This window comes from Dromiciops gliroides, chromosome 5 (assembly GCF_019393635.1).
Source record: "Dromiciops gliroides isolate mDroGli1 chromosome 5, mDroGli1.pri, whole genome shotgun sequence".
Lineage (NCBI taxonomy): Eukaryota > Metazoa > Chordata > Mammalia > Microbiotheria > Microbiotheriidae > Dromiciops > Dromiciops gliroides.
The window spans coordinates 106,930,814-106,945,601 of record NC_057865.1 but is presented as its reverse complement, the minus strand read 5'-3'; the positions used below and the strand labels follow the sequence as shown (position 1 = coordinate 106,945,601).

At 42.0% G+C, this 14,788-nt stretch overlaps 1 protein-coding gene across 1 annotated transcript in view; it reads right to left on the bottom strand.

Moving 5' to 3' along the window:
• Positions 1 to 14,788, bottom strand: part of ATP6V0A4 (ATPase H+ transporting V0 subunit a4) — a 59,624-nt gene that overhangs the window by 14,125 nt on the left and 30,711 nt on the right. The window contains exons 10-15 of the mRNA XM_043966835.1: positions 13,611 to 13,823; positions 10,903 to 11,053; positions 9,496 to 9,635; positions 7,367 to 7,524; positions 5,922 to 6,015; positions 362 to 480 (exon numbers count right to left, since the gene is read on the bottom strand). Of these exons, the coding sequence (XP_043822770.1) occupies positions 362 to 480; positions 5,922 to 6,015; positions 7,367 to 7,524; positions 9,496 to 9,635; positions 10,903 to 11,053; positions 13,611 to 13,823 (875 nt within the window). The remainder of the gene's footprint in view (positions 1 to 361; positions 481 to 5,921; positions 6,016 to 7,366; positions 7,525 to 9,495; positions 9,636 to 10,902; positions 11,054 to 13,610; positions 13,824 to 14,788) is intronic.

The window sequence follows — 14,788 nt, the reverse complement described above, 5'->3', positions numbered from 1 at the left end:
GAGTACCAGCACCAATCCCCCAAGCCCACCAGTCACCAGATCACAGCCCATTCCTGGTGTCCTGGGCACCCAAAGAGTTCAAGTATTGCTTAGATAGGAGCCATGCCTATGATGAGGGGCAGGAGAAAGAACCAATTTAAACAATTTTAACTAATTAATTAATTTTAATAATTAATTAATATTAAAATAGTAATATCCCTATTGCTAGACCAACCAAAAAACACATTTTATTAATCACTGTCAACCTAGCCTGACTTTCACAATGAATCTTAGAGATAGTATCAAGTGGGTGAAACGTTGACCTGTCAAATAGTTGGATCCAAACATTCAAATAAACACATGACATAAATGGAGAACTTACATGTGGTTGAAAAGGCTAAGAATCACCCCAAAAATCATCTGGATGATACCCAAGATGACAGACATCTTCATTTTATAGGAGTTCAAAAATGTGAGTTTGTTTGAAGCAATATTCCAGACCTAGGTGGGAAAGACAGAAGTAAACATGTCAGATAAAGGCTTAGGAGAAAAAAATGTTTTTAATTGAGGCAGGGACTAGGCCTTCTATTTCTTCCAAATTCCCTTGTAAAGAATTCACTGGTGGGGCAGCTAGGTGGCGCAGTGGATAGAACACCAGCCCTGGAGTCAGGAGTACCTGAGTTCAAATCCGGCCTCAGACACTTAACACTTACTAGCTGTGTGACCCTGGGCAAGTCACTTAACCCCAATTGCCTCACTAAAAAAAAAAAAAAAAAAAAAGAATTCACTGGGTAACGGATTAAAAATGGTTCTGTTGTATTCAAAATACATTGTAAGGATTCAGAAGAAAGGGAAAGGGAAAAAGATGCTTTCGTGTAATAGTTATATGTTTCCTTATGTCTATTTTTTTTGTCTTCTTATCTATTTTCTAGGGACAGCTAGGTGGCACAGTAGAGAGAATGTCCAGCCTGGAGGAAGCTAAGTGGTGCAGTGGATAGAGCACCAGCCCTGGATTCAGGAGGACCTGAGTTCAAATCTGAGCTTAGACACTTGACAACAGCTATGTGACCCTAGGCAAGTCACTTAACCCCAACTGCCTCACCACCAAAAAAAAAAAAAGGAATGTACAGCCTGGAGTCAAAAGGACTTAAGTTCAAATCTGGTCTCAGACAGTTACTAGCTCTGTGACCTTGGGCAAGTCATTTAACACTATTTGTCTCAATTTCCTCAACTGAAAAATGAGTTGGAGAAGGAAATGACAAATCATTCCAGTATCCTTGACAAGAAAACCTCAAATGGAGTCATGAAAAAAAAGACATACCAAAAAACAACTGAACAACATCTTCTGTTAGTCTACCAGTCACCAATACTTGAAACCTGGAACTCATTTTAACCCCTTCCTCTACCACAGGAACAAAGTAATTCTGTTGTATAGATCAGGGCTTCTTAAACTTTTTCCACTCTCCAACTCTCTCCACCCAAGAAATTTTTACACGGTCCCAGGTATATAGGTATATAAAATAGGTATACAAATCAAACATTTACTGCCAAATTTTTCACGACCCCTACATTCAGTTATGAGCCCCATATGGGATTGAGACCCACATTTTAAGCAGCTTTGATATAAACATAGCACAGTGCTTTAAACAATGAAGGTCAATTGACACCACCTGTTTCAGCCTCCCTTCCCCTGACTGGAGAGCTAGAGGGTGGAGTACCAAACTTCTCCTAATACCTTCCTTTATCAAGGACAGAAACTGGATTCTCAGCTCACTCTACTTTGCTGTTCTGCCTGGTTTCAATTCCATTGGAATAAGATGCTCTCTGGTATCCCCTTCCCCTTTTTTTTTTGCGGGGCAATGGGGGTTAAGTGACTTGCCCAGGGTCACACAGCTAGTTAAGTGTCAAGTGTCTGAGTTCAGATTTGAACTCAGGTCCTCCTGAATCCAGGGCCAGTGCTTTTCCACTGCACCACCTAGCTGCCCTCTCCCCTTCCCTTTTTTGTCTTTTCCCCAATCTCCTCTCTGCCTCATTTGGTTGTAAACTCCTTGAGGAAATGGATTATCTTTCTTTTTACTAATTGTACCACCAGCATTGAACATGGTATCTGGAACATGTTGTTATTGTTGTTCAGTCATGTTCAACTCTCCATGACCTCATTTGGGATTTTCTTGGCAAAGATACTAGAATGGTTTGCTATTTCTTTCTCCAGCTCATTTTACAGATGAGGAAACTGAGACAAACAGGGTTAAATGTCTTTCCCAGGGTCATACATACAGCTAGTAAGTGTCTGAAGCTAGTGTCAGGTCTTCCTGACTCCAGGCCCTACCCTCTATCCATTATGCCACCTAGCTGCCCCCTTGGCACATAATAGGCATTTAATAAATGTTTATTGTTGGTTTTGTTTTGGGGTTTTTTTTGTGGGACAATGAGGGTTAAGTGACTTGCCCAGGGTCACACAGCTAGTAAGTATCAAGTTATCTGAGGCTGGATTTGAACTCAGGTCCTCCTGAATCCAGGGCCGGTGCTTTATCTACTGTGCCACCTAGCTGCCCCCAATAAATGTTTATTGAATTGGAATAGACAGGATTATGTCCTACAACATGTAGGCATAAAGCATTACCCCTGATTTTATCAGGAGAGATACTCATTCAAAGAAGTCTGGCATTGGAGACCCTACTTCCTTCCTTCAACACCTATTACTTGTGTTCTAACCTCTTTCAGTCTCAGTTTCCTCATCTGGAAAATGAGAATATTTACAACTGCCTCACAAGGTTGTTATAACCATCCAATGAGATAACTTATGTAAATCTATATAAATAATAGCTCAAATTATTTTAAAATTACTACTCTTGCTACTTCCTTGTCTAACAATGTGATTTCCAAAACCTCTGGTCCTATTCGACATTAATACCCACTATCTGCTCCCCCACTCCTTCCCCTCTACACACATAGGCCTTGGGACTAGGCAAATATAATTTTAGAGGAAATAAGAAGGTCCCATGCTCCCTCCTTCTCCCAGTACAGACCGATCAAGCAAGTAACATTAACATTGTGTTGTGCCAGGTGCTGTTCTGGGTACTCGACATACAAAAGCACAGAGTGAAATGATCTCATCCTTAGGATCTGGAGTTGTAAGCAATCCCGCCCCCCAACAGTTGATACTTGAAATTGCCTCAACATTGAACAAAGCCTTTTATTTGACAATGAAATGAAAGATTTAAAAGTACTTGGGAGGAATGGTGAGCCCTAAAACTAGAAAGTGTGCAGGGAGAATGGAAAGCCTGTTTCACTTAGCCTGGTTTGATTCCGTTTACCTCTACCTCTGCAGGCTCAGGAGCCGCGTTAAGTGCCGGGCAGCACAGAAAAAAGCCTTTATGGCCAACATTGCCAGTGATGGCCCCTTAGAAATCATTGGGTTGTTTTGAGGGGTTTTTTTTTTGGAAGCAAGGCTGCCACCTTGTGGCAGATGCATCTAATAACTATGGCTTTTGATGGATGGTCTCCCATCAAATCTATTTAGATTTAAAAGCAGGGTCAGGAAAAAAATGTTTAACATATAAGCCCAGTGGTTTCCCAGAAGGCAGGAGACAATGTTTTATAAGTATGCTTTCCACGGGTCACTGAGTAACTCTATGAGTCCTAGTCACAGCTAGGATCTCAGAAACAGATAGTAAAAGCTACTCCTATGCATGGTTCATTTCTTTTTTCTTTTTTTCTTTTTTTTTTGTGGGGCAATGGGGGTTAAATGACTTGCCCAGGGTCACACAGCTAGTAAGTGTCAAGTGTCTGAGGTTGGATTTGAACTCAGGTACTCCTGAATCCAGGGCCTGTGCTTTATCCACTGCGTCACCTAACTGCTTCCTGGCATGGTTCATTTCTACAGATTATTTCTTTCAACAACGGTGGAAATATTAATTCACTAAAGAGGGGAAGCCCTTTCTCCTTTTTCCTCTTTCAACACGCCTTAAAAAGAATACAACGTGGAGGGCAGCCAGGTGGCGTGGTAGATAAAGCACTGTCCGTGGATTCAGGAAGACCTGAGTTCAAATCTGACCTCAGACACTTGACACTTTCTAGCTGTGTGACCCTAGGCAAGTCACTTAACCCTCATTGCCCTGCACCCAAAAAAGAAAGAAAGAAAGAATACAATGTGAGCTTCTAATAATAATAATAGATGAAAGTTAGCATTCTTGAGGCTGGTAAGCAAGTAAGCTTTATGACAACCCTTCAAGGCAATTGTTACAGATGTTAGCAGGCAGCAGAATAGAGTGTTGGCCCAGGAGTCAGGAAGACCCGAGTTCAAATCTGGCCTCGGACACTTACTGGCTGTCTGACCCTGGGCAAGTCACTCAACCTCCACTGGTCTCAGTTTCCTCATCTGGCTTCCTGATTGCAGGCCCAGTACTCTATCCACAGTGCCGCCAATGTACAGAACACTATACTAGGCCCTGAAGGAGATACAAAGATTAAATAAGGAGGTCCCTGCTCTCATTTAGATTATAAATGTCTACCTTGGGACAGCTAGGTGGCACAGTGGATAGAGCACTGGCCCTGGATTCAGGAGGACCTGAGTTCAAATCTGGCCTCAGACATTTGACACTTACTAGCTGTGTGACTCTGGGCAAGTCACTTAACCCCCATTGCCCCGCAAAACAAACAAACAAACAAAAAAAAAAAAAAATGAATGAACGAATGAATATCTACCTCCTTGCCTTTGCTCACACCATTTTTCACGTTTAAAACACTGTCCATCAAACCATGGCCTTGATATCATCCAAGAGCCAGGTCCTTCCTGACCTTTATTCATTAACTCCCATGAATTCAGTTATGATGTTTATAGCAAAGAATCTCATATCGACTTATCTAAACTCTTTCCTGACCTGGAGTCACACATCTCCAACTGCCTCTTAGACATCTCCAACTGGATGTCCCATAGATGTCTCAAATCAACATGTTCAAAACAGAACAAATTATTTTTGCTCCCAAGGCTTTCCTTCTTCCCAGTATCCCTTTGACTGTATGAGGCACCATCATGCTCCCAGTGACCCAGGCCCACAGACTCAGTCAGGGTCATCCTTGACTCCTTGCTTGCACTCCACTTATCCAATCTGTTGCCAAGTCTTATAACTCCTCCCTGTACAACACCTCTACTATTCCTTTTCTCCTTTCATAAAGCTACCACTCTGCAATAAATTATTGGCCTTGCCCCGCCTCATCTTTCCTTCTCTCCAAACTATCCTCCGCTCAACTGTCAAAGTGACCTTCCCTAAGCATGGGTCTGACCCTGTCACCTCAAACACCAGAGACTTCCTATTACCTCTGGGATCAAATATAAAACCCTGTTTGGCTTTGAAAGCCCTTCCTGCCTTTCCAATCATTTTACACCACTTTCCTCTGTATACTTAATGAGCCGGGGCCACTGGCCTTCTTGCAGTTCCTCAAACACAACACCCCTTCTCTCCACTTCATGTTTTTTCACCATCTTCCATGCCTGGAAGGTTCCCTTTCTCTTCATTTCAGACTCCTACGTTCCTTCAGGACTCAGCTAAAGGTCCACCTTGGGCAGGATGTTTATCCTGCTCCATCCATCCACATCATGCCTTCACTGTCCCAAAAGGCCCTTTGAAATGCTCTCCCACTGACACTGTCTATAGCCTTAGCTTCTTTGTCCCTAGTAGCTTACATGCTGCCTCTCTATAAGAATGTGAGTTCCTTCAGGTCAGGGACTGTTTTTGTTTTTTCTTTGTATTCCCAGCACTTAGCACAGGTCAGGCACTTAATAAATGCTTGCTGAAAATAATGGATCCGGGTCTTCTGTCTTTAGTTCCTTCATGGCTAGAAGAATGGAGGGTATTCAGCAAATGCTCAGTGACCAGCTTCTGGCTCTAGACCCCAAAGTAGCCGCTGTCAGAACTTCTGAACCAAATAGTCATTCTTACCGGGTCAATACCAAATGGGTACGGATTTCCAGAGAATACTCCTGGGATTGCCGGATCCAGCTGCAAAGCTGAACTGGTTTCCATCACTTGAGTACTGTAAAGAAACAGAAGGAATAATTAGCTCCCAGGCAAATTGCAGGTAGCAGGTGATAATGAAAAGTGGCCTTTCATTCACGTGGAACCTGGCTACCACATAACAAGACAGGCTGGTCTCTGAAGAGGGCTACATCCTTTTTCAGGAGAAGCAGCTCTAAAAAGTTAGGAGGTTATGCAGTTTCTATAGATCCAATAGTATTTGTCCCCTTCTTTCAGAGAGGATTTAGGGTCCCTTTGGTTTGGTTGTCACTCTTAGACTCCAGATCAAAAGGGGGAAGGGGGGAGAGACCCTATTATAAGTGGAGACTAATCCAATCCCTTCTAAGTTCAAACAGAGGTTGGTTTTCAGTGGCCTCTTTCCATAGAGAGAGGATCTTTCTAGAAGTCTCTCTATTACCAAGAGTTTTTAATCTGGGGTGATGAAATTGTTGTCTTGACTAACATTTCAATATAACTGGTTTCCTTTGTAATCCTATGTATTTTATTTTATACCTTTAAAAAACATTCTGAGCATGGTTCCATTCCAGACCACCAAAGGGGACCATATGCAAATAGCTTACTATAATACAAGCTCCTTTGTACATAGTAGGAGCTTAATAAATGTGTGTTAATTGTTGATTGATCTGTAAGCAATACAGCTACATCTCTAAAATGTATCAACAAATGCCTTTCTTGATTGATTGAATGAACAGGTAAGGGCATCTAGGTGGCATGGTAGATAGAACACTGACCCCAAAGTCTGGAGTACCTGAGTTCAAATCTGGCCTCAGACACTTGACACTGACTAGCTGTGTGACCCTGGGCAAGTCACTTAACCCCAATTGCCTCAAAACATCCAGGGCCATTTCCAGTTGTCCTGATGTATATCTTGCCACTAGCCCCAAATGGCTCTGGAGGAGAGTTGAGGCTGGTGACTTTGCACAGTCCTCCCTCATTTAAAATCAATACACTGCATGACATCACCTCCCAATATCATGGTCCTCTTTAAGAATGAAGAATAAAGGGGCAGCTAGGTGGCGCAGTGGATAGAGCACCAGCCCTGGAGTCAGGAGGACCTGAGTTCAAATCTGGCCTCAGACACTTAACACTTACTAGCTGGGCAAGTCACTTAACCCCAATTGTCTCACTTTAAAAAAAAAAAAGAATGAAGAATAAAAATTTTAAAAAGAATAAAGGATAAACAAGAAGAATAAGAAAGAACAGATAACAGAAATCTGTTAGTCCCAAGAGGAGACTGCATTGGCTAATGAAAACCTCTGGACCTGGATTTCCCTCTAAAAAACTGACTATATGGCACAAAGTTGTCTCGATTGGTCAGAGAGTGACTTCAGCAAATTTCAATCACTTACTTCCATGTGTTATTTGCAAACATGGGCCGGACACTCCAGGAGGAGCCAAAGATGTTGAGAGCCTTGGAGAAACAGTCATTGTATATGAAGCCAGTGTAGACAGAGAATAAACCCATTAATAGGATCAAATATCGTCCACTGAAAAAGGTATCCCAGATCTGTTCAAAGAGAGACAGGAGGTTAGATGGTCTTCCTTGGACACTGGTCCCTTGTCCTCAGTGACGGACCTTTCACGCTAAGGCCATCTCCCACCCTATGTTTACATGGTACAACATCCCCTTTATGCTAATGGTTGTCACTTTTTTAAACTCTTTTTTCAAAACAAAGGGTAAGAGCAAGATGTTGTGGCTCAATTGCTTAACTATCATGAATTATTCAAGTTACAAAATAATTCAACATAACTTTAAAAAAAAGATCACTGCTAGAAGCAATTATTTACAGAACCATTAACACTAAAAGGACCTAAATTTAAGAATAACTAGAAGGACCAGGTTGTGCCATTTGGTGCATATCATTTATTTTTTTATCCATGAAGAAAACAAAATAGAGGTAGTGGGATGAAAATGTTTATTGCAAAATAAAATTATAATACTTTTGCATCAACTGACACATGGTCTTTCTCATGTTAAATACACACAGTCAAGTTTACCTATATTTAGTATATTTCTTAGTATTTCTCCAGACATTAGTTAGTGTATGGCTGTCCACAGCTTAGCAAGGGGGTTAGAGGGGTGGGAGAACAATAGAAAATGCTAATATATCACCAACTAAAGCACCCTTTTTCTATCCAGAACCAGGGATTCATGGAGTAGGGGTGGGGAAACAGGTGAAGAACATTAATAGGCTAACCACAAGTAAAATATACAATTAGTTTTATTTTTTGAAAAATACAACAAGTACATAAACCTTTTCTCTTTAATACAAACATCAAGTGAACAAGTATTTGTCTGTTGTTCAGTCATTTCAGTTGTGTCCGACCTCATGACCCTATTTAGGGTTTTCTTGCAAAGATACTGCAGTAGTTTGCCATTTCCTTCTCCAACTCATTTTACAGATGAGCAAACTGAGGCAAACAGGGTGGATTCTAAGGCCACATTTGAACCCAGGAACATGAGTCTTCCTGACTCCATTATCCACTGCACCACTTAGTTGCCCAAGCATTTATTAAGCACCTACTATATGCCAGGCACTGAGCTAAGCAGTTTAAAAATATTATCTCATTAGATCTTCACAACATCCTTGAGGAGACAGGTTCTATTGTTATCCCCTTTAGCAGTTGAGGAACCTGAGGCAACAGAGGTTATGTGACTCACCCAGGGTCACATAGCTAGTAAGTGTCTAATGTCACATTTGTACTCAGGTCTCCCTGACTCCAGAACCAAAGTTCTACTTACTGTGTCATCTAGCTTCTTCTTTCACTGGGAGAAAACAAAATGCTGTTCATGAAAACAGAATTTTAGATCTGAAAAGGACAACCAAGGGTAACTAGGTAGCACAATGGATAAAGCACCAGCCCTGGATTCAGGAGAACCTGAATCAAATCTAGCCTCAGACACTTGACACTTACTAGCTGTGTGACCCTGGGCAAGTCAGTTCACCCTCATTTCCCTGCCAAAAAAAGAAAAAGAAAAAAGGACAACCAATATCCTATAGCTCCCTCTCTCATTTTAAAGTTGAATTTATAGAAGCACTGAGGTGCAGGAATTCAGTAAACTTAGGAGACTGCATGGAATAGCAGGTAGAGTGCTAGACTCAGAATTTGGACAACCTAGGTTCAAACCTTGCCTCAGATACTTCCTAGTTGTGTGATGTTGGACAAGTCCCTTACTCTGAGCCTCAGTTTCCTCATGTGCAAATGGAAAGGTTAGAGTGGGCCAAGTGACCTCTGAGGTCCCTAGGATAAGCTCTAGGATAATTAATAGTCATATATTTTCTAGGATATATACTCTAGGATAATTAACCGTCATATAGTCTGCTTTTCCAAAGTCATACAGCTTGTGGAAAATATAGACAAAATTTAGCTCTCCTGACTGTCCAGCTAGTGTTCATTCCACTACATAAAACTCCTTTCTTTGTGAGCTGAAAATTCAAAGGGAAACTAGGTCAGATGTTTGGTGTTAGATACTCACCTCATTGGTGTTCTTCTGGGCAAGCAAACTTTTTTCATTCAAGACCATCCAAAGGGCCAAAATCAGCATGATAGCTCCGTGACCACAGTCTCCAAACATCACAGCAAACAGGAAGGGGAAAGTAATAATGGTGTAGGGGGCTGTTGGGAAAGAGGCAGAGCAGCTTGAGTTCAGTTCATCTAGAACCTAGACATCTAATGCAAGAGACACTTTTAAAGTCCTCAGATAGAGATTTCTATTTCCATAACTGGCAAGTTATCTAGAGCAGAGTTCCAGAGACTCTAGTCTTTTTTAGAACCAGAGAGCTAGAAATGGAAGGGACTTTGAGTCAATCAATCAACAAACATTTATTAATCTGTCTCAGTGATAGTTGGCAGCACTTGTGGGCTTTGATGGGCATGATGATCCTTGGGCTGTGCTCTTCTCCATTGCTGGGTGTCCAAGACACCAGGATGTCATGTGGGGAAGGAAGTTATATTGATGATGAGAACCAGAACTAGAGAGATATTCTGATTCTGGAGTAAGCCAATGAACGCGGTTATTGTTGCCAGGAGGGATGACATTGAGAAAATTTGGCATCAAACCCCCTACAATGAGCTGTGGGGAGCTCCTGTTGAACATCCTGTCCCGCTTACAGAAGCTCCGTTAAGCCCCAAGGCCAACAGAGAGAAGATGACACATCTTGTTTGAGACCTTCAACCCCCTCCTCTATATTAAGTCAAGAAAAGAAGCCTTATTAAACACTGTGTGCCAGGCATTGTGTTAAGTGCTGTATCTTGCTATTCTGGTAGTGTTGTCTTTACGCCTCCGGTTCTACCATATGGACTCCGGTGAGAGTTATCACCCACACCAGGTCTATCTATGAGAACTGTGCCCTTCTCCCCAATCCATTCTGCATCTAGACTTGGTTGGATGAGACCTCACAGGATATTTCATGAAGATAATGATGGAAAGAAGGCACAACTTCCCTACCACAGCTTAAAGGGAACTTGTTCATGATTTCGAGAAGCTTGGTGCTCTGGAATTTGAGTATCAAGTTCAGGTGATCACCACAGGTAATAGGAGTTTCATATGTCCAAAGGACCTTTTCCAAGTATCCTTCCTGGGTATGGGATCCTGAGGCATTCATGAAACTCTTCAAGAAAATTAGGCATGACCTTCATTGGATTTAAAGAGATGTTCTGGTACCTTGGTGAAGGAAGCAAAACATGAATTTGCCTGTTTGGACAAACTATCAGTTTATCATTACAAAAAGGAGTTAATTCTTGCTCAAGGGCACCCAGAATTTGAATGCCACATTATGAACAGCATGGTGTTATTTATTTGAGTATCCACCAATTGAACTCCTGATCTACTCTTTCATGTTGTTATTGACTAAATCTTTAAAATACACAGAGATCCACTTACTTGGATTCATCTCACGGTAGTTCCCTACTCCATATGCATCCACAATGTTCTGGAAGCCAGCAGTGAATTTATTACATCTATTAAAGGTAGGAGGAGTTGATTTCGTTTCCATTGTTGTCATAATGGGGACAATGGGTGAGCCACTTCTTTCCTGAAAAGTGAAAAAAGTCCATTTTGATTCAGTTAAAATCAAAAAATATCCTTTAAGCACCTACTATATGCAAAGTCTTTTGCTAGGCACTGAAGATACAAAGAGAAAAAAAAAAAGAAAACCTCAGCTACCCTCAAGAAGCTTGTATTCTATTGGGAGATACAACACCCAAACAGACAATCTGAAGAGGAAGAGAGTGTGAACAAGTAGATGACCAGAAAAAGCTTCACGATGTAAGTGGCATCTGAGTTGAGCCTTGAAGGAACCCAAGAATTCTAAGGGTCAGAGGGTGAGGAAGGTGGGAATCTTGGGTGTGGGAGGGCAGCCTGTGGAAGGGGGACAAAGGCAGGGAGGGAATGCCAATTTCAAGGAACAGCAGTAGACCAATTTGGATGTAATGAAGAGGGCATGAAAAAGAATAATGTGAAATACACCTGAGACCATATTTAGGTAGGCTTTTAAATGTCAAAGTGAGGAGTTTGTATTTTAACCTAGGGGCAGTAACAGGGATTCACCAGAGAGGGAGAGAAGACAGTGACCCCATGGGGAGAGTTGTCAGAAGGAAATTCTATTATCACTTACTTGCTGTGAATTGATGGACAAATAACTGCCTCAGTTTTCTATAAAACAATGACCATAATTCCTGGGCCATACTAACTTACAGGGCTGTTGTGGGAATAAGCCCACTTCTTTTACTTCTCTAATACTCACTGTTCAGCCCCCTGAGCACTTCTCTCTCATTCAATGACCTCACTATCCAATGGCCTCCTCCCTCGATGAGAACATTAATCCACAGTTCTATTGTGGTGGTGGTGGGAGGGGGGGTTTTCTATATTGGATATTAGATCATAGATCTTTTTTTTTTTTTTTTTGCTGGGGGAAAGGGGGAAATCACAAAAGGTACCCATGGTCACACAGCTAATAAGTATCTGCGGCCAAATTTGTTGAGGCTTTTTTTTACCCAGGGCAATGAGGGTTAAGTGACTTGCCCAAGGTCACACAGCTAGTAAGTGTCAAGTGTCTAAGGCTGGATTTGAACTCAGGTCCTCCTGAATCCAGGGCTGGTGCTTTATTCACTGTGCCACCTAGCTGCCCCCTGAGGCCAAATTTGAACTCAGGTCCTCCTGACTTCAGGGCCAATGCTCTATCTACTGCATCACCTCGCTGCCTCTAGATCATAGATCTTAACTGTGACTCAAGAGCCAAGGTGGATGTATGCATATTTTTTCTACTCAGAGCCTGGCACTATTGAACTCTAAGCAATTTAGCAATCTGCTCATGCAACAAGGTTCTTATTACCACAAATCATTAAGACCTGTAGCATTTTCATTTCAACAAGGGCATAAATGTGCCCAGAGGCTATTTGTAGAGAACAGTTATCCACAAATTCTCCCAACTGCCACACCAATATCAGTCATAAAGAGGGGAGAGGGAAAATTAAAATTCCAAGTAAGTGCCAACCCCATTGTGACTCCTGTAGGCAGCAGCACCATTTCTTGGCTGATCACTAGACAAATTCTTAGATCCAAAGGTTACCAGAAGTCCACTCAGCTGTTTCCTATATAGGCCTGTATTACCCCATGGGCTGGGTTCTCCCCACCCCCACCACACACACCCTCAAACTATAAACAAGCTCCAATATACATTCCAGGCAGGTTTCTTCACATGTATCACCTTCTCTGTGTATGCTTCCTCAAGACCCATTCAAATATGAAGTCCAAGTCTCCAGAAGACAGTTGTTACTATTCTTAGGGTTCTAGGGAGTGATTCTGAAGGGTGGGGTTTCTACTACTGTCAATAATACATAATAGCACTGAAATGCTTCCCATTGACCATTTAGATTTGTCAAGATTAATCAGTTTTACAAAATGAATTTACTGTGAATGTATAGGCAAGATCCCATTAACTGGAAGAAAAACTCACTATTCAATAAAAGCTACTGAGAAAACCAGAAGGCAGTCTGGTAGAAACTAGATTTAAATCAAAACCTCATACCATCTAGCAAGATAAGCTAGGTGGTACAGTGGTTAGCTCTCTAGGATAGAGTCAGGAAGACCTAAGTTCAAATCCAACATTAGACACTTATTAGCTGTGTGACCCTGGGCACAACCTCAATTTGCCTCAGTTTCTTCATTTGTAAAATGGAGATACTAACAGCACCAACCACCCAGTGTTGTTGTGAGGCTCAAATGAGATAATAATTATAAAGCATTTAGCACAGTGTCTAGCACATAGTAAGTACCATATAAACATTAGCTATTAATAACAGGCATCTGATTCATGCTTATCAGATTAGAAAATGCAAGAAGATACAAGTTTTGTTCACCAAATCCAGCATGACTCCAAGGCCAACTGTTCCCAAGTATTCTCCAGTGATCCCATGTATGGAGTGGAGCCAGGAAAATGGTGGCTTTTCCACTAAGTGACTCTGTGACCCTGGCACTTCAGCCAGGGAATTGTGGTAAAAGAGACAAAAGGACTTCTTCACAGGTCAGCACGGGGTCCCCAAACGTCTTCTTCCAAACTCCCTTCTCTGCTGCTCCCTCTGGCTACTTACAACTCCTTGCTGTAATGCCGTCTTGATGGCTACAGTGTCTGCCACTGGGAACCAGATCTCAGCAATGATACACTGCTGGGTGACATCAATGTTGCAGCAATTGAGGACGTGGTATATGGCCTTCATTTTCTGGACTTTGATGCTCCATGAGTACCAGTTGGCGGCCACTTCCTGCAGCAGTTGCTGACGATGCGATTCGGTTTGGGTTATGACCTACGGAGACCCGAATGAACAGAGAAACAGAACAATCACACACCTGCAAACAATGGGAAGCAGAGACATGCATGTGGCCCACCCGGAAGTGATCTTGACTTCCCCTGAGCTCCTAGAGTGAATATGGTTTAAGTGACTGAGAGAACACATATCCTATATGGCCATGGCTTATTTGTGTCTATGTCTTGACCTACCTCCAACCCCAGGACAAGAGAACTGAAAGGGACTTTTGAAGACATTCAGTCCAATTCCTTCACAGATTCAGATATAAAAGCTGGAATGGACTCTAAGATGTCATCCAAGCCCCTGATATTAGAAATAAAGAAACTCAGGGAGGTTAGTGACTTGTCTAGTAAGCATCAGATGGGATTTGAACCAAAGTTTCCAATGAAAAAACTGAAGCCCAGAGAGATTATGTGATTTGCCCATGGCTACTTTGGGAACAGCTAGGTGGCTCAGTAGGTAAAGCACTGGGCTTGGAATCAGGAAGACTCATTTTTATGAGTTCAAATCTGGCCTCAGACACAATAGCTGTGTGACCCTGGGCAAGTCACTTAACCCTATGTGCCTCAGTTTCCTCATCTGGAAAAGGAAATGACAAGGTACTCCAGTTATTTTTGCCAAGAACATCCCAAAGGAGGTCTACAAAGAGTTGGACATGACTGAACAACAACATTCTATATTTGATTCTTGGAGAGCATAAGTTTTTTTTGTTTTTGTTTTTTGGTGAGGTAATTGGGGTTAAGTGACTTGCCCAGGGTCACACAGCTAGTAAGCTGTCAAGTGTCTGAGGCTGGATTTGAACTCAGGTCCTCCTGACTCCAGGATCGGTGCTCTATCCACTGTGCCACATAGCTGCCCCGAGCATAAGTATTTAATAAGGGAAGCTGATGGTCATCTTCTGAGGGAACACTGATTCCCAAGTGCTATCTGGGCAAATAATCCAGAGAAGAAATGCCCAGAGT